At 54.1% G+C, this 19953-nt stretch overlaps 2 protein-coding genes across 3 annotated transcripts in view; both read right to left on the bottom strand.

Moving 5' to 3' along the window:
* The window catches only part of INTS11 (integrator complex subunit 11), a 258653-nt gene that overhangs the window by 60176 nt on the left and 178524 nt on the right, over positions 1-19953 (bottom strand). The window lies entirely within an intron of this gene.
* HES4 (hes family bHLH transcription factor 4) lies at positions 2118-4449 on the bottom strand. Of its 2 annotated transcripts, none has more exons than XM_079326398.1 (4): positions 4094-4449; positions 3904-3999; positions 3733-3820; positions 2118-3150 (listed from the first exon to the last, which is right to left on the bottom strand). In XM_079326398.1, the coding sequence occupies exons 1-4, from the start codon at positions 4307-4309 to the stop codon at positions 2567-2569; spliced, it is 984 nt and encodes a 327-aa protein (XP_079182524.1). In that variant the 5' UTR covers positions 4310-4449; the 3' UTR covers positions 2118-2566. The 2 variants fall into 2 exon arrangements, with proteins under 2 accessions (XP_079182524.1, XP_079182525.1); XM_079326399.1 differs by having other exon boundaries at positions 4199-4448.

The raw sequence follows: 19953 nt of genomic DNA, 5'->3' as shown, positions 1-19953 counted from the left end.
GGAACATCTCCTGGACGTGATGGCAGCGATATTTCCCTGGAGGATTTGGAATTCCTGGGGCGCTGGGAGCGCTTGAGGCCGCAGGTGGCTCTGGGGGGATTTTTTGGCGGGCTGAGATGACATTTCAGAGCCAATCACCCTGTCCCGGAGGATTTTTGGGGGTGACCGAGGTGACATTCCAGGCTGTCACCTCGCTCCGTGTGGTGTTTGCATCGCTGCCACCGCTCCGAACCCACTGGGAAGGAGCGGTAATTGAATATAGAATTTTGAATTATTTTGAATTTTGAATTATTTTGAATTTTGAATTCTTTTGGATTTTGAATTCTTTTGAATTATTTCGGATTTTGAACTATTTTGAGTCCCGAATTATTCTGAATTTTGCATTTTTGCCTGCGCTCAGCCCCTCGCTGGCAGCAAAGGGAATTTGCCGGATCTCGGGGCGATGAGTGGGGGCTCGGAGCTGCCCCAGGGAGGGATTTGGTTGCAGGCAGGCGACAGCCAGGCTTTCATCTGCTCTTCCGAGCCTCCTTCAGACGCAGGAGGAGGGGTAGAGCCCGGCTGTGGGGGATGGAGGAGAACTGCTGTAACATGATTTTATGTCTGTGATTGCATAACAAAACCTCCTGGGAACCTCCTGATTCAGATGGATCCCTCGCTCCCCGCCGGGGTGATGGAGGGCTCTCAGACTGATCGATTGCCCACGCTCCGGTGCGGGGGAATTGCCGGGCTGGATCCGTACCAGGCTCCGAGCAGGCTGCGCTCCTTTATCGAGCCGCGCCTGAGCCATCAGGAAGCTGTAAAAAGCCTCCAGGAGCCGATAATCTGCTTTTTTTTTTATACCCCCAGCACGCACAGCCACAGGCTCTGTTCTCACAGAAGCCGCAATTTGGTTGTTAATGGGAGCAGAGCTTGAAGGATGGGATTGCGTTTCTATGCTTAAAAAAAAAAATAATTAAAAAATAATAATAAAGAGCCCGGGTTTGTGCTGTTGGATGCTGTGCAAACATCAGCTCGTTCCCTGAACTGCTCCCACCGCGCTCATCCCGCCCTGCCCACCCACCAGGACAATCCTGGGAAAGGGAAATCAGGGAAATCGGGACCCCCCCCAGCCCCCCCAGCCAAACTGGGAGCTGCCTCCGGCACTCCCACCTCATCTCCCCGCGCTCCCCCCGCAGATTCCAGCACGGCCCCACCTCACAAATTTGGAAAGGGGCGCACAAAGCTTCTCCTTCCACCCCTTAATGGTCTTTTCTCCGCACCAGGGCCCTTATTAATTGGTGACAATTGGAAGTGCTTCATTCTCCGTGTGCGAGAGGCTGCGATTGCTTCCACTTGGCCACGATTCAAGTGCCGGGGGTGAGGCAGAATGGGTGGCAAAACTGTTTTTTCCTCAGTTCTCCCCCCCTCCCTCCCCTCCCCGCTCAGCGGCGAAGAAAAAGCCACAACCCCGAGTTATTCTCTTTTATGAGGTGGGTATTGTGAGGCCAGGCAATTGAATTTACAACAGCATTGAGTATCAGAGTCTATCTGGGCCTGTCAATGAGAGCGCCGGGGAGAGGGAAAAAAAAAAAAAAAAAGAGGAAAAAAGAGAGAGAAAAAAAAAAAAAAAAAGACACATTAACCCTCAGCTCCGAGTTCCCAGGCGTTTCAATAGGGCTCCCAAGTTGCCAAAGAGCCCGCTGCATACTCGATGAGACCCTTTATAGCTCCTAATTACCCTCCTGACAATAGGGACAGACTCTCTCCCGCTTTTGTGGGCCCGAGAGTAACTTCTGTGCACCCACCCCCACCCCGGGCCAGAAAAGCAAAAAGAGGAAGGAGGGAAAGCTGCAGAGCAGCCGAAATTGGGGGAGCAGGTAGCAGGCAGGAGGTGTTTCCTCAGCTTCCAGCAGATTTTCTTTTTTTTTTTTTTTTAGCCATCCTTCTTCTACAAAATTTTATATATATTTCATATTCGGATATCCTCTGGCCCATCACTTTCCCCCCCAATTTCTTACCCAAATCCCTTCTAATTATCCATAAATAAGGCCATAAAGTCCAGTCCTACTTTTTTTTTTTTTTTTTATGAGCTTGTCCTTGCCCACTCTCAAGCAAAATGAAAAGGTGGAAAAAAAAAATCTATTTCAAAGAGTTCCTTTATTGAAACACCTGCATTTTTTTTTCTCTTTTCGTTTTTGGAAGTCTTTGACACAGGCACGCACACACCCACAGACCAACGGGATACAAACAACTTTGGCATTATAACTTTTGTTTTTTTTGAATATTTGTTACAAAACTATTTCTCATTTATTATTTTTTTTTGTTCGTTTCTTTAAAAAAAAAAAAAAAGTATCTCAAATAAAGGCATTTTAAAGGAGTAAAAATACAAGTCGAGATCCCAACCTCTGAAAATAATAAATAGCACGTTGATAGCGAGGTCCTTTTCTGCTTAAATCTGCTTTTAAAAACCCCAAAACATAACGAGAGGGGGGGGGGCTCCATACAACGGAGCCAACCAGAGTTTGTATTTTTTTTTTGTCGGTTTTTTTTTCTTTTTTTTTGGAGAGTGGGAACGCCTCGAAGGAAATCACCAAGGTCTCCAGACGGATTCACTGCGTTCTCCAACGGGACTCCCAGCCTGGGACGCTGAACCGATGCTGCCCCCAAATGATGTCAAACCTTGCACGGGTGACACCGAGGGGGCGGCGGCCGAATTGCCGGAGCCTCCCCCCGCCGACACCGGCACGTTGGCGTTGGCATAGAGAGGAATAACCGGTCCGGAGCTGGCAGGGAAAGCCGCGTTGGGGATGAGAAAAGCGAACTGGCCGTCGGTAGCAGGGACGAGCTGGAAACCGCCATAAACTTTTGGGGACAGCGTTTCGGATGGGTTGAGCTTGCAGGGCACGGGCACGGCTCCAGCTGCGCCCGGGGGCAGCTGGACGTGCAGCGGCTGCTGCGCCAGATGTGCGGGCTGGGCTGGAGGCGGCGGGGGCGGGGGGTAGTTCATGGCCACGATCTGGCCCAGGCAAGCCGAGAGGTGGCTCAGGAGCCGCGTGCGAACGTCGGCGTTGACCCCTTCGCAGGTGGACAGGAACCGCGTCACCTCGTTCATGCACTCGTTGAAACCGGCCCGGTATTTTCCGAGGACCGTGGGGTCGGCGCTGAGAGCGGCTGGTGGGGGAGGAGGAGGAGGGGAGGGTGAGTGGCAGGTCCGGAGTAGCCTGTCCCCAAATCCCGGTCATCTGTCCCCAAATCCCGGTCATCTGTCCCCAAATCCCGGTGTGGAGCCTGGTCCTCTCTCTGTCCCTAATCCCGAGTTCCCGGTGCTCTGTTCTCACCCCGGTTCCCGGTGCTCTATCGTTAATCCAGGTTCTAGAGCCCGGTTCCTGATCCTCTGTTCCTAATCCTGGGTCTGGAGCCCGGTACCTGGTCCTCTGTCCTTAATCCCAGTATAAAACCCAGTTCCCGGTCTTCTGTTTCCAAATTCCGGTCTGAAACCCGGTTCCAGGTCCTCTGTCCCCAATCCCGGGTGCAGATCCCTGTTCCCGGTCCCCATCCCCCGTTCCAGAGCCGGTTCCCTCTAAGGAGCTCCATCCCCATCTCCCGTTCTCTCATTCCCAGTCCCTGATCCAGAGCCCGGTTCCCGGTGCTCTTCCTTCAGTCCGGATCCCCGTTCCCGGTGCTCAGCTCTCGATCCCGATGCCCGTGCCCGTTGTCCCCGTTCCCGGTGCCGCTCCCGGTGCCGGCACTCACCGGTCATCTGCGCCCGCTGCAGGTTCCGCAGGTGCTTGACCGTCATCTCCAGGATGTCCGCCTTCTCCAGCTTGGAGTGCCGCGAGCTCTGCGGGACAAGAGCGGCTCGGTCAGGGCTGCCGGGGCCGGACATCCCCCGGTGCCCCCGGTGTCCCCGCTGTCCCCACTTACGTCCTTCTTGAGCGCATCCAGGATGAGCGTCTTGAGCTGCCCCAGGCTCTCATTGATCCGCGCCCGGCGCCGCTTCTCCATGATGGGTTTGGAGGACTGCGGGGAGGGAGGGAGGGAAGCGGAGCCGGTCAGCGCCCCCCGCACATCCCCGGGACCCCCACACCGAACCCCCGGCGCGACCGGCACCGACCTCAGCACGGCCGCGGGCTTGTCGCCATCCAGCTCCGCCGCCACCGCTGCTGCGCCCCGGCCGGCACCCTCCTCCTCCTCCTCCTCCTCCTCCTCCTCCATTTACCTTCCGGTGCTCGCTGGCGCTCCGCGGCTTGTCCGGCGTGTGGCTGGCGCTGGCGGGCGCGCCGGCGATGGGCGAGGCGGTCGGTTTCTCCATGCCCGTATCGGCGGGCATGGCTGGTTACGGGGAAGGGGGTTTGCGTGGAAGCGGAGAAGGAACGGAGCGATAAGCGGGTGTGATGGGGGGGGGGGGGGTTGGGAAACCGGGGATGGCGGGCGGGCGAGCGCGTGCGGCGACGGGCGCGGGGCGCGTGCGGCGGCGGGCGCGGGGCGTGCGGCGGCGGCGGCGGCGACAGCGGCGCCCCCCGCCCCTCGCCCTCGCCCTTTTATAGCCCGGCGGCGGCGGCGGCGGCGGCGCCCATTCGTGTGAACCCGCCGCCGCCGCCGTTCCCACACTCGCCGGCATCCAATCAACGCCCGGCCCGCGCCCGGCGCCCGCGCGTCCCGCCTTCCCATTGGCCACCCCCGCGGCGCGGGGAGGGAAACCCCGCCCCGCCCCGTCACGCGCGCGCGGGGAACGTTCCCCCCCCCCCCCTCCCCCGTCACCCTCACGCCGCCCTCCCCTCAGCGAGGCCACGTGGGGTAAGTGAGGAGGAAGGAGGGGGGGAAATGGAGGCGGAGCGTGATGGAGAGCGCGGGCGGGGCTGGCCCCGAGCGCTGCCGCGCTGGCCCCGGCCGTGGCCCCGCCGGCCGCCGCGCCCGCCCCGTGACACCCGGCGCGGGGGCGGTGGCGGCGCTGGCGGCGGCTGGCGCGGCACGCGAGGCCGCGGCCGGCGGGCGCGCGCGGGGTGGGCGGGGCTTGCGGGCGCTCTGCGCTGCTATTGGCTGCTGCGGGCGGCGCTGTCAATCACGGCGCGTTCCCATTCCCGGTCCCATTCCCGTTCCCATTCCCGGTCCCGCTCCCGGTGCCGCTCCCGGTGGAGCACGTGCCGGAGCGCTCCCGGCTCCATGGGAAAACCCCGCCCCGCCACCGGCAGCCGCCTTCCCCGCAGCCCCGGGGATCCAATCCCGGCGGCGGCCGAGCGGGAGGAAGCTGCACACGGACCCGCATCCCCCGGTGATGCTCCGGTACCTCCCGGTTAAACCGGGCAGGACCTGGAGGGAGGGAGGAAAAGGAAGGAAAAGGAAGGAAGGAAATGGAAAAAAAATACTGGAAAAAGGAAAGAAAAAGGGGGGGGAAAGATGGGGAAAATAGACAGAAAAAAGGGAAATAAATGCATTGGAATTATTCCCACTCTCCTGCTGATCAGATCTTCCATCTCCTGAGCAATTCCAGGTGCTTTGCCACATCCAGGCCAGGGACATCAAAGGCTCCAGGAAAATTCATTTATTCCCTCTCTCATTTATTCATTTATTCCCTCTCTCATTTATTCATTTATTCATTTATTTCCTCTCTCTCTCCCCCCAAAGCGCACATGACCACAGGAACTGCAATTCCTGAATTCTGATTTTTGCTGTGTGGGAAGTGTCGATTTTTAATTTTTTTCAACATTTTGTAATTTTTAAAAATGATTTTATTTTATATAATTTTGTGGGGTATTTTTGGTTTTTTGGTTTTTGGGGTTTTTTTTGTTTTTTTCTCGCTGTCCCCGTGCCCCCCCGCGCTGTTTTCCAGGGGATGGAGTCTCTAATCCCCGCGGGATTTCCCCTGCTCTGATCCCATCCCTCACTCCGGGAATTCCAAGAGCCAGAAATGAAGACATTAAACAGCTTTTTTTTCTTTTTTTTTTTTTTTTTCTTTTTTCCTTTTTTTAACCCATAAAGGCCAACAAATTACAGCCCAGCCTCCAGCCCCCAGCATCCCCCAAATCTCTTTTATCCCCGCGGAGTTTCCAGCTCTAATCAGCCGAAATTAATTAATTAGCACAGGTCATGTGGCTGCCAAAAATCCTCCCCTCCCCCCCCAAACCAACCCAGGGCCAGGAGGGGATTTGGGGAAACCAAAATTTGGAGATTCCCAAGTGCAAAACTCCAGAGTTGAGTCCGAGTCTCGTGAGCCAGAGGATTTTCCATCTTGGTTTTTTATTAATTGGTGAAAAAAATCATTGGGAATGGCTGGAAACATTGAAATGATAATGGGGAAAGCCTGGATGGAGCTGGAATTCCAACATTTTCTATATTTTATTTAGATCTGGTATTGGTAAAAAAAAAAATTTAAAAATATGTATATAGGGAAGGGCTGTAAAAATTGGAAATGTTCAATTGAAGAGCCCTGGATGGAGCTGGAATTTCAGCTCATTTTCCATATTTTATTTAGACCTGATATTGATATAAAAAAAATTATTGGGAAGGGCTGTAAACATTGGAAATGGGGAGCAGGGGAGCCCAGGATGGAGCTGGAATTCCAGCCACTTTTTTATCATTTATTTAGACCTGATATTGGGAAAAAAAAAAGAAAAAAAAAATGTTGGAAAAGGTTGCAAACATTGGAAATGTTCAATGGAATAGCCCTGGATGGGGCTGGAATTCCAGCTACTTTTTAATCATTTATTTAGACCTGATATTGGAAAAAAAAAAATAAAAATGCTCATATATAACTGCACAGTTGGGCCTCGAGGCCTCTTCCAACCTGTAAAATTCCCCAATTCCCCAATTCCAGGGATCCATGGCCAAGGTCTCCCTCATTCCCTGATTTCTCTCTGGATCCCAGGAGCTCCAGCCCAGCTCTGGCTGCTCCACCTTGGAACAAAATCCCAACAAACCCAACCCGGGAGCTGCTCCTGCTGAAAGAGGAAATTTCCAAGAAAATTCCAAATTAACTCCTCTTCATCCTTTTGAGAGCTGGGAATCTCACCCCGTTAGAAATTTGGATTTTTTAAAATTTAGTTATTTAGATTTTTTTTTTCTCTCTTTTCACTAGGAAGCAAATGGGCTTTAATTTCTTTTCTTCCCCTCTTTTCCTCTTTCCCCACCCTTGCAAATTTTCCTGAAAGGAAATCTTGGAGGCTCAGACAAAACCCCCTTTTGGAAGATTTTATCTGAGAGCTGCTCACAGAATAACCCAGCTGATTGAGACAGATGTTCCCTTCTTCTGCAAGTGCCAAAATCTCGGATCTGCTGACTCTCCCTCCCCTGGAAAACATCTTGAAAAGGAGGGAGGATGAAAAGAAGCAGCAGAGCCCGGATTTTCCACATCTCAACTCCATCCTCCCAGCCAGGCTCCCTCTCAGGCCATCCTGCTCCTTTGGGGACAGAAAAAAAGGGATGAAAATAGAATTAATTACAGCAATGTGAGGCAGAAAATCTCCTGGTTCTGCTCTCAGTTATCCCAGGGGTTAAAGCCCAGCACAATTCCAGCTGATCCCAAATATTCCAAAATATCTCCTGGGACAAGGTGGGGATGGGATGGGATGGGATGGGATGGGATGGGATGGGATGGGATGGGATGGGATGGGATGGGATGGGATGGGATGGGATGGGATGGGATGGGATGGGATGGGATGGGATGAGGGAATGGAACAGGAACAGGAACAGGAACAGGATGGGAATGGAACAGGAACAAGAACAGGATGGGAACGGAACAGGAACAGGAACAGGAACAGGAACAGGAACAGGAACAGGAACAGGAACAGGATGGGAACGGAACAGGAACAGGAACAGGATGGGAATGGAACAGGAACAGGAACGGGAACAGGATGGGAAAGGAACAGGAACAGGATGGGAATGGAACAGGAACAGGATGGGAATGGAACAGGAACAGGAACAGGATGGGAATGGAACAGGAACAGGAACAGGATGGGAATGGAACAGGATGGAAATGCAGAACAAGCACGCAGGAATCTCCTCCAGTCCCTTCCATCCCCTCTGATTTTCCTGCCGGTTTCTCCTTCCCTGGATCCTCCCAAGAGGAAAAACCCCAGCTCAGGGCCCTGAGCTCCAACCACAACCCCCCAGATCCTTCCTGGGATGCTCCAAATTCTGCTCCCAGCCCCTGGAAATGCAGCTTTTGGTGGCATTTGGAATTCCAGGGGCTGGGGAATGCTGCAGGCTGTGCCCGGGGTGCTGTGAAATCCTAAAGTGAAATCCTAAATCCTCTCCCCACGTGCCAGGAATATCAACACCACCTTCCCCAGGTCCCCGCAGCCTGGCAGGAGGAGGGGGGAGAAAGAATTTAATGAAAAATTTAAATGCCGGCGTCTTAAAATAAATTCCAATCCCGGCTGAAATTTCACAGCGGCTGCTAAATGTCTCTGTCTCACTCCAGGACTTGTGTGAGGGGAGAGAAACAATTGCTCCACTTCCAAAAAAAAAAAAAAAAAAGGGAAAAATGGGGCTGGGGGGGAACCCGGAGGGGTGATGGATTAATTAAAAGCCCCGGGGGAGGGAGGAGGCAGAGAGGGAAGAACAATAAATGGACGCGGCTGATCTGCTGAGAGCTGATCTTCCTGGACGTGGAACATCTGGGCTTTTCAATAATGGATAAACACTTCCAGGGGACCTGCAAATGGGGGATTTTAAGGAGCTGAACCCCCCCGAATTCGGCTTTTCTCTGTTCCCCCAGCCGGGTTCTGCACCCCCAACAATTCCCTGCTCCAGGGTTCCAGAGGGGGAATAAATTAATCCCTGAATCCTCCTGGATTTGGGGTGGGAAAAGCTCAGACCTCATTTTTTCCCTGAATTATTTCAGAATTGGGGAAAATTTCAGATCTCAATTTATCACTTAATCCTTCTGAATTTGGGATAGGGAGAAGCTCAGACCCCAATTTATCCCTTAATCCTTCAGAATTTGGGATGGGAAAAGCTCAGAATCCAATTTATCCCTGAATCCTCATCCCACATGGATTTAGAGCTGGGGAGCTCCTGAACCGAGCACAGGAAATTCTGGAGCTGATTCCAAAATTCCAGATGATTTAAATCTGGGGAGCTCCTGCACCCCAGGAGCTCAGAATTGGAAAATTCTGAATTGAGAAATTGGAAATTTCAGAACTGGGGAATCCTGGAGCTCATTCCACATGGATTTAAAACTGAGATCTCCTGAACTGAGCTCAGGGAATCCTGGAGCTGATTCCAAAATTCCAGATGATTTAAATCTGGGGAGCTGCACCGAGTTTAGGAAATTCTGGAACTGATTCCAAAATTCCAGCTGATTTAAAGCTGCATCGAGCTCGGGCAATTCTGGAGCTGATTCCAGAATTTCAACTGGAATTTTAACTGGATTTAAAGCTGTGCAAACCCCCCCATCCCATCCCCGGCTCCCTCCGACCCCAGAGAATTCCCCCATTCCCACCTCCCTTCCCTGGGGGATCCGGGGGCGTTTGGAGCGACCCCAAAACACCCCCGGGCTGGGGGAGCCCCCCTTTTGCTCATTAGGGACAATCAGAGCCCATCTGTCAGCTCCGGGCAGGTACCTGGCACCAGGGCTGGGAAAAAGGAGCTGGAGGATCCTTAATCCTCTCCAGAGGCTGCTGCACTTCCCAGCCAATAATTACAGCCAGTGACAGGCCCAGTGAGTGGAAATTGATGAATGTAATTAAAAATCCCGGGGGGATGGGGAAGCACAGAGGAGCAGCAGAGGGAGGTGATGGGATAGGAACCCTGGGCTGATTTAATTAATGGGGGGAAAAAATTCGTCTGGGGACTTATTATTGATAAATTCTGATGTTTTCTTCTCTTAAAAATGAAATGGAATGAATAAAAAAGAAAATAAAAATAGAAAATAAAGTTGAAATAAAATAGAAAATAAAATATGAAATAAAATAGCATAGAAATAAAATAGAAAATAAAATAACATTAAAATAAAATAAACTATGGATTTCCAGCCTGAAGGACAAACAGAACCAGCTCCAGAAATCCCAGGAATGTTTGGAGGTCGCAGTGCTGGGATTGCCCTGATTGTTCTCCCTCTTTTCCCGGCAATGGGGCTCTTTCCATGGGAATGGGGCTCTTTTCATGGGAATGGGGCTCTTTTCCCGGGAATGGGGCTCTTTTCCCGGGAATGGGGCTCTTTTCCCGGCAATGGGGCTCTTTTCATGGGAATGGGGCTCTTTCCATGGGAATGGGGCTCTTTTCCCGGGAATGGGGCTCTTTCCATGGGAATGGGGCTCTTTTCCCGGCAATGGGGCTCTTTCCATGGGAATGGGGCTCTTTCCATGGGAATGGGGCTCTTTTCCCGGGAATGGGGCTCTTTCCATGGGAATGGGGCTCTTTTCCCGGCAATGGGGCTCTTTTCCCGGCAATGGGGCTCTTTTCCCGGCAATGGGGCTCTTTTCCCGGCAATGGGGCTCTTTTCCCGGGAATGGGGCTCTTTTCCCGGGAATGGGGCTCTTTTCATGGGAATGGGGCTCTTTTCCCGGTAATGGGGCTCTTTTCCCGGCAATGGGGCTCTTTTCCCGGCAATGGGGATCTTTTCCCGGGAATGGGGCTCTTTTCCCGGCAATGGGGCTCTTTTCCCGGCAATGGGGCTCTTTTCCCGGGAATGGGGCTGGGAATTCCAAGGGGATAAAGGAGCTGGCACAGAACCCTCACTCAGTTTGTCCCAACCACCTCCAGGTCGGATTTTGGAGCTGAGGGAGGGTTGGATTCCACAGGGCAGGGGCGAAGCTCGGTGTCCTCACCTTGAGGAGAACTTTCCCTCCCCGTGGATCAGCTCTGGGGTCAGCTCCCCATTTTGGTTTTCCCCCTCTCCAGATTCCGCCCCCATCCCCCCTCCCCGCGCTGCCGCTGGATGGGAAATTCGAGGAATGCTCAGATTTGACTCATTAGCCCAAACTCCCGCTGGCCCTGGTTTCAAACAAGCTGCAGGGGCTTCCCTTGATCGGTGATGGATGAGCGGCAGCGCTGGGGCAGCGCGGACACCGAGCCTGGCCGGGCTCCCTGCCCTGCCCCTCAGCCCGGCCGGGATTTCCCGGGATTGTCGCCCTGGGGGCTCCTTTCATCGCCCGGCTTTGCCAGGGGCCACTTTGGAGTTTTCCTCCTGTCCCAGCTCGGAACTTTTCCCGCTGTTCCAGTTCGGAGCTTTCCCTCTGTTCCAGTTTGGAGCTTTTCCCGCTGTTCCAGTTCGGAGCTTTCCTTCTGTTCCAGTTCGGAGCTTTCCCTCTGTACCAGTTTGGAGCTTTCCCTCTGCTCCATTTTGGAGCTTTTCCCGCTGTTCCAGTTCGGAGCTTTCCCTCTGTTCCAGTTTGGAGCTTTTCCCTCTGTTCCATTTTGGAGCTTTTCCCTCTGTTGCAGCTCGGCTGCTCCTTTCCTTTTAGTTTTGGGAAGAGGAGTTCCAGAGGTGTGAGCACCCAAAGATCAAGGAGAAGATTGGGATCTTGTTTGAGCACTCCAAAAGTCGGGAAGGGCACTGGGATCTCGTTTGAGCACCCTAAAGAACTGGAAGGGCACTGGGATCTCGTTTGAGCACCCCAAAGAACTGGAAGGGCACTGGGATCTCGTTTGAGCACCCCAAAGAACTGGGAGGGCACTGGGATCTCCTTTGAGCACCCAAGACATCAGGAAGGCACTGGGATCTTGTTTGGGCACCCCAAAGATCAGGAGAGCCTTGTCTGAGCACCCCACAGAACTGGGAGGGGAATGGGGTCTTGTTTGGGCACCCCAAAGACCAGGGAAAACAGTGGGACCTTGTTTGTCACAACTGATCCAGCTCAAACCTTGGGATCCCAGAATCCCAGATTGGTGTGGGGTGGAAGGGACCTTAAAGCCCATCCCAAATCTCATCCCATCAATCCCATCCCATCCCTGGGTAACCTCCCAAGCTGCCCCAAACTCCACCCTGACCTCGCTCCCCTCTCCTGCTCCTTCTGGGATTTTCCTGAGCACCTCGAGCCCAGCTCAGACCTTCACTCCCAGCAATTCCCAGAATTTTCTGTTTCCAATCCCGGGTTCTGGAGGTCTCTGCTGGGCAGAACTGGGGGTTCCTTTCCCCCCTGGGGCACGGAGAAATCCTAAATGGGGTCACAGCCATCCCCAGGGCGCTTCCCCCATCCCAGAGACTGCAGAAATTTGGGAATGTCCTGCCGCGGGAATTCCCGTGCCGGGAGAGATGTGCCGCTCTTTTGTGGGGGATATTTGAGTTTTGTTGTTGTTTTTGTTGCTTTGGGGGAAGGGGGGTTTGTCTCTGGGGTTTTCTTGGAATCGCTTCCCCCGCGTTGTTGTTTTTGGGTTTTTTGTTGTTTTTTTTTTTTAACGGGAAGAAGCCGGCGTTCCATGAAAAGCCCGGCGCTCGTTAATTTAGCGCCCCAGCCCTTCAATTAGTCCCCCTGGATTCCCTTTGATGCTTTTGTTCCCTCGGACGTTCTCCAGAGCTGCTCCACCTCTGCGGGGCTGCCCCACTTTGATCTCCCAGCGCCTCCTGCCACTCCCCGAACTCCGGGGCTGAGGAATCCGCGCTCGGCATCCCCTGCCCGGGCTCTGGCACCGCCGCCCCGTCCCCCCCCGGCTCCTGCCGTCACCCCCCATCTGTTCCAAAAACCAATATTGACTCGCGGCCCCCCCGCCAGGCCGCTTTCAGCACAGCTCGCCCGGGCAAATGAAGTTTTTCCGAGGAGGTCTCCAGGTGCTCGGGCTCGCCGAGAGGGGACAATGGCCAGCGCGGCGGGGAGCGGCTGCCATGGCGAGCTGGGGGGGTCCGGGGGGCTCCAAAGCACCGAGTGATTAACGGGGAGGGCAGGGGGAGAGGTTTCGGCACCGAGGGAGGGGAGGTGGAGGAGTTTTGGGGCTGGGATTCCTTCCCATGGGAATTCTGCAGCGCTGCCTGGCAGAGCCCCGTGCCAGAGTCTCCCAGTTTGCCCTCAAAGCCTTTCCCAATCCCAGTCCCAATCGCAGTCCCATTCCCCATTCCCATTCCCATTCCCCATTCCCATTCCCATTCCCCATTTCCATTCCCATTCCCATTCCCATTCCCCATTCCCATTCCCCTTCCCCATTCCCATTCCCATTCCCATTCCCCATTCCCCATTCCCCATTCCCCATTCCCATCCCCATTCCCATTCCCCATTCCCCATTCCCATTCCCCATTCCCATTCCCCATTCCCATTCCCCATTCCCATTCCCATTCCCATTCCCATTCCCATCCCCATTCCCATTCCCCATTTCCATTCCCCATTCCCATTCCCCATTTCCATTCTCATTCCCATTCCCCATTTCCATTCCCCATTCCCATTCCCATTCCCCATTCCCCATTCCCATTCCCCATCCCCATTCCCATTGCCTTCCTCCACTTCTCCCATCCTCATCTTTCACAGAATCGTTGGGAAAGTCATGGAGAGGTTGGAAAAGATTTGGAGAGATTGGGAAAGTCATGGAAAAGTTGGGAAAGACATGAAAAGGTTGGAAAAAGATGTGGAGAGGTCGAGAAAGACATGGACATGTTGGGAAAGTCATGGAGAGGTTGGGAAAGATGTGGAAATGTTGGAAAAGATGTGGAAAGATTGAGAAAGATGTGGAAATGTTGGGAAAGTCATGGAAAGCTTGAAGAAGTTATGGAAGGGTTGGGAAAGACATGGAAATGTTGGAAAAGACATGGAGAGATTTGGGGAAGATGTGGAAAGGTTGGGGAAGATTTGGAAATGTTGGGAAAGACGTGGAGAGGTTGGAACAGACGTGGAAAGGTTGGAAAAGATGTGGAGAGGTTGGGAAAGTCGTGGAAAGGTTGGGAAAGTCGTGGAAAGGTTGGAAAAGACGTGGAAATGTTGGGAAAGTTGTGGAAATGTTGGAACAAACATGGAAAGGTTGGGAAAGTCGTGGAAATGTTGGAACAAACATGGAAATGTTGGGAAAGTCGTGGGAATGTTGGAAAAGCCCCCGGGGAGGGCAGAGCTGCTCTCGGCCAGGCCGGGCGGGGCTGGCGCCGCTCCCATCCCCCAGCCTGGGGGGATCCCGCTCCCGATCCCACCGGGAATGTTCCTCCATCCAGCCCGGAATATTTCCCCGTGGGCAGGGCCGAGAGGGACTGGAAGGGCAGCTTTCAGTTGGTTTGTGGGGGCTGAGGTTTGGGATCAGGGGATGGGATCAAGGATTGGGATAAGGGATTGGGGTCAGGGGTTGGGATCAGGGTTTGGGATCAGGGGATGGGATCATGGGATGGGATCAGGGGATGGGATCAAGGGATGGGATCAGGGGATGGGATCAGGGTTTGGGATCAGGGGATGGGATCAAGGATTGGGATAAGGGATTGGGGTCAGGGGATGGGATCAGGGGATGGGATCAGGGGATGGGATCAGGGTTTGGGATCAGGGGTTGGGATCAGGGTTTGGGATCATGGGATGAGATCAGGGGATGGGATAAGGGTTTGGGATCAGGAATTGGGGTGAGGGTTTGGGATAAAGGGCTGGGATAAGGGATTGGGATAAGGGTTTGGGATCAGGGGCTGAGATCAGAGTAGGGGATCATGGGATGGGATCAGGGGTTGGGATCAGGGTTTGGGATAAAGGTTTGGGATCAGGGGATGGGATAAAGGGCTGAGATGACTGCAGGGGTGGCATTGCAGGTGTGACACTGCAGGTGTGACAGTGCAGAGGTGACAGTGCAGGTGTGACAGTGCAGGTGTGACAGTGCAGCGGTGACACTGCAGCGGTGACAGTGCAGCGGTGACACTGCTGTCCCTGTGCCACCCTCAGCAGCCCCGCGGGGTTCGGAGCAGCCGCGGGCGCTGCGTGGGGATGTGGCCGTGATGGGAATCAGGGCCCGGGGGCGGCGGGGGCGGAACCCTGGGGACGATTAACGGGAGAGGGGAGGGACCCCCGGGAGAGAGCGACGGCGACGGTGACAGTGACAGCGAGGAGCTGGCTGTCAGTCACGGCAGAATCCCCCCTCCTCCCCCTCGGGACGGGATAAATCGGGGTTCGCCCCCCGCCCCCGCCTCTGCTGACTCAGATCACCCGCGGGGCTCGGAGCCCCCACTCCGCGATTCCCCGTGGCTGATTTGTTAATTGGGAACGGTAATTAGCGGGAGAAAATGGCAAATGCCGTGTGGTGCCTCTGGCGCGGCGGCTGCAGCCCAGAGCGCTGCTGATCCCCCAAACCTCCCTCTGGATGCAGCTGATCCCCCCCAAACCTCCCTCTGGATGCAGCTGATCCCAAAACCTCCCTCTGGATGCAGCTGATCCCCCCCAAACCTCCCTCTGGATGCAGCTGATCCCCCCAAACCTCCCTCTGGATGCAGCTGATCCCCCCCAAACCTCCCTCTGGATGCAGCTGATCCCCCAAACCTCCCTCTGGATGCAGCTGATCCCCCCAAACCTCCCTCTGGATGCAGCTGATCCCCCAAACCTCCCTCTGGATGCAGCTGATCCCCCCCAAACCTCCCTCTGGATGCAGCTGATCCCCCCCAAACCTCCCTCTGGATGCAGCTGATCCATTCCCTGTCCCCATTTCTCCATTCCATGTCCCCATCCCTCATTCTCATTCCCATTCCCTGTCCCCGTTCCCATTTCCCATTCCCAATTCCCAATTCCCCATCCTCATTCCTTGTCCCCATTCCCCATTCCCCGTCCTCTTTTCCCCATTCCCCATTCCCCATTCCCCGAACTCTTTTCCCCATTCCCCATTCTTATTCCCATTCCCTGTCCCCATTCCCCATTCCCATCTCCATTCCCCATTTCCCATTTCCATTCCCATTCCAATTCCCTGTTCCCATTTTCCCAATCCAATTCCCATTCCCATTTCCCATCCCCATTTCCCATTTCCATTCCTTGTCCCTATTTCCCATTTCCATTTCCATTTCCATTTCCATTCCCATTCCCTCTTCCCATTTCCCCATTCCCGTTTCCCATTCCCAGTCCAATTCCCTGTCCCCATTTCCCATCCCCATTTCCCATTTCCCTTCCCATTCCCATTCCCCATTTCTCCCTTAAAGGAACAAACTGGGAATTTCTGCCTCTTTATTCCTCTGCTCGCCTGAATTTCCTTCCTCCACCCTCTCACCTTCCTAATTTTTATATTTAAAATTTATCCCAATTTTCCTCCCCAAAAAATCCTCCAAAAAAAAAAAATTCCTTTCCTGTCCCCTCCAGGGTCCCTTTGGTGGCCACCACGAGCCGAATTTTGGCTCAGCCAAATTTCTCGGGCTCGAGATGGGGGGGGGAGGGGATGTGCGAACCAATTAACGGGGCTCCGGCGCGCTAATTAATTGGCCGACATGAATAAATTAATTTTGCGCCCATGCACTCATTAATTGGGCGCCCATGCACGAAATAGTTGTGAGCTCATGCGTGACGTAATTGGGCATTCACGCGGAAATTAATCGGGAGCGCGCGCATGACGTCATTGGGCGGCCGTGCATAAATTAATTAAGGGGAGGGGGAGCCGTGCATAAATTAATTGGGGGCCCAGGTGTGATGCCAAAGTTTGGGAATCTTTATTAATAAATTCATTATTCTCCTTTCAGGCAACTTGGGGGTTCGATCCAGAGGGAGGGGGGGAAGCTCGGAAAATTCGACTTAATTAACATTTAATTAATGCGTTTGACGGCTTTTTGTGTTCCCACGCTGGCGCCAGAAATTGTGCAGGTGGAAATTTGGAAATTTGGGAACTTTTAGGAAATTCTGGGACACTCCTGGCGCTGGTGGTGGCAGTTCCTGGGGGAATTGTGGAATTGTGGCCCTGTGCTTCCTGCTGGCTCCTCTTCCCAAAAAAAAAAACAACAAAAAACCCACAAAAACAAAACACCAAACCAAAACCAAACAAAAAACAAACCACGAAAAAAAAAAAAAAAAAAAAAAAAAAAGAAAACCAAACGAAAAAAATTCCACCAAAACAAACAAAAAATCACTGAAAAAACCCTCAAAAACACAAAAAAACCCCCAAAAATCAGGAATCACAGCACATGATTTTTACCTCCGGACATTTCAACAATCCCCCCATCCCAGCACTGGAAATATTCTTCGAGAATTCACAAAAAATCCCCTGCAGGACGTTAGCAGAGCATCCCACTCCCTCCACGCTCCACCTCTCTCACTCTCCAAACACCATGAGCGCCTTTTTAATTTATTTTTTTTTTTCCTTTTTTTCCCATATGGTGCCAAGCGCAGGTCGGGCCGGGTCCCCGCCTGGCAGACAGCTGGGAACAGAGGGAAAACAGCGGCAGCCGCTCCTGGAAATCCCAAAGAGCCGCAGCGGGATGGGAGAGGGATGAGAGGGATGCGGGGCCGGGAGCGTCTCCCTGGAAACCGCAGCGTGGGAGAGACGAGAGCGGCTCCTCCTTCCTCTCAATTCCTTCCTCTTCTCCCTCGGGATGGATGGAGAGGATGAGGGGGAGGGAAGGAGGTCACGGGAAGGGAATCCTCGGGGAAAAAAAAAAAAAAAAATATATATATATATATATATGGATGTCGTTTTATGGTTTTGGTTCTTACTTTAAAAAAAAAAAAAAAAAATTGCGGTGTTTAAATGAGGTGGGGACACCCAAAGGCGCTCACCTGGATGAAAACCTGGAAAATCATGATGCAAAGGCAGATTCCAACCGGGATATCCAGAAAAGGAGGGACAGATTCCAATGGGATATTCAGGACAGGAGGGACAGATTCCAACCGGGATATCCAGAAAAGGAGGGACAGATTCCAACCGGGATATCCAGAAAAGGAGGGACAGATTCCAACCGGGATATTCAGGACAGGAGGGACAGATTCCAACCGGGATATCCAGAAAAGGAGGGACAGATTCCTATGGGATATTCAGGGAAATCAGGGACAGATTCCTATGGGATATTCAGGAAAGGAGGGACAGATTCCTATGGGATATTCAGGGAAATCAGGGACAGATTCCTATGGGATATTCAGGGAAATCAGGGACAGATTCCAACGGGATATTCAGGGAAATCAGGGACAGGTTCCAACCGGGATATTCAGAAAAGGAGGGACAGATTCTAACCGGGATATTCAGGGAGAACAGGGGCAGCAGCCCCAGGGAGGTGTCATTATATTTATATTTATATTTATATTTATATTTATATTTATATTTATATTTATATTTATATTTATATTTATATTTATATTTATATTTATATTTATATTTATATTTATATTTATATTTCATTTTATTTATTTTAATTTCTGCTCTCAGCTCGGCAGGGCGTGGCGCTGAAATCCCCTGGCTCTGAATGACCCCCGGGCCCTGAATGAGGCGCCTCTCAATTAAAAGTTTCCCATTGATGCCGCTGAATGGAACCTCTCCGGGGAATTCTCCGCGCCTCAATGGCCCCGGCCCTCATCAAATATTGAGGGGCCAGAGCATTTCCCACAATATTTGTACACCTTCCTTTGTGGGGATTTTTCCCTCCGCTGAACCAGAAACCTTTAACACATCCGCTCCCAGCGCGGCTCGTTAGGGGACACCAGGGACACCGGGGACACCGGGGACACCGGGGCCACCAGGGACACCGGGGACACCGGGGACACCGGGGACACCGGGGACACCAGGGACACCAGGGACACCGGGGACACCGGGGCCACCAGGGACACCAGGGACACCAGGGACACCGGGGACACCGAGCCACCGGGGACACCGGGGACACCAGGGACACCAGGGACACCAGGGACACCAGGGCCACCAGGGACACCGGGGCCACCAGGGACACCGGGGACACCAGGGACACCGGGGACACCGGGGCCACCAGGGACACCGGGGACACCGGGGATACCGGGGACACCGGGGACACCGGGGACACGGGGACACCGGGGACACCAGGGACACCGGGGCCACCAGGGACACCGGGGACACCAGGGACACCAGGGACACCAGGGCCACCGGGGACACTGGGGACACCAGGGCCACCGGGGACACCGGGGACACTGGGACACCGGGGACACGGGGACACCAGGGACACCGGGGACACCGGGGACACTGGGGACACCAGGGCCACCGGGGCCACCGGGGACACTGGGACACCGGGGACACGGGGACACCAGGGACACCAGGGACACCGAGGACACCGGGGCCACCAGGGACACCAGGGACACCGAGGACACCGGGGACACCGGGGACACCGGGGCCACCAGGGCCACCAGGGACACCAGGGACACCGGGGACACCGGGGACACCGGGGACACCGAGGACACCGGGGACACCGGGGACACCAGGGACACCGGGGCCACAAGGGACACCGGGGCCACCAGGGACACCGGGGACACGGGGACACCGGGGCCACCAGGGCCACCGGGGCCACCAGGGCCACCAGGGACACCGGGGACACGGGGACACCGGGGCCACCAGGGACACCGGGGCCACCGGGGCCACCGGGGACACCAGGGACACCAGGGACACCGGGGACACCGGGGACACCGGGGACACGGGGACACCGGGGCCACCAGGGACACCGGGGACACCAGGGACACCGGGGACACCGGGGCCAGCCCGCGGGCACGGCGGCGGCCACCGGCGGGGACTGATCCGGATTGAGTTGGGATTGATCCCAAACTGAGCTGGGATTGATCCGAATTGAGACGGGATTGATCCCAATTGAGCGGGACTGATCCGAATTGAGCTGGGACTGATCCAAATTGAGACGGGATTGATTCGAATTGAGCTGGAACCGATCCGAATTGAGCAGGATGGATCCCAAACTGAGCTGGGATTGATCCGAATTGAGCTGGGACTGATCCGAATTGAGACGGGATTGATATGAACTGAGCCGGAATTGATCCCAAACTGAGCTGGGATTGATCCGAATTGAGCAGGATGGATCCCAAACTGAGTTGGGATTGATCCGAATTGAGCCGAGACTGAACCGAATCGAGCTGGGAATTCCATGAAAAACGTGCGGTGGGAACGAGCAGAGATCCACAAAATCCCAGCACAAAATCCCAGCCTTGGGGCAGAATTTTG

The sequence above is a fragment of the Erithacus rubecula genome (assembly GCF_903797595.1).
Source record: "Erithacus rubecula genome assembly, chromosome: 24".
NCBI lineage: Eukaryota > Metazoa > Chordata > Aves > Passeriformes > Muscicapidae > Erithacus > Erithacus rubecula.
Note: the sequence above shows the minus strand (reverse complement) of the source record. Positions and strands in the feature narration are given on the sequence as shown.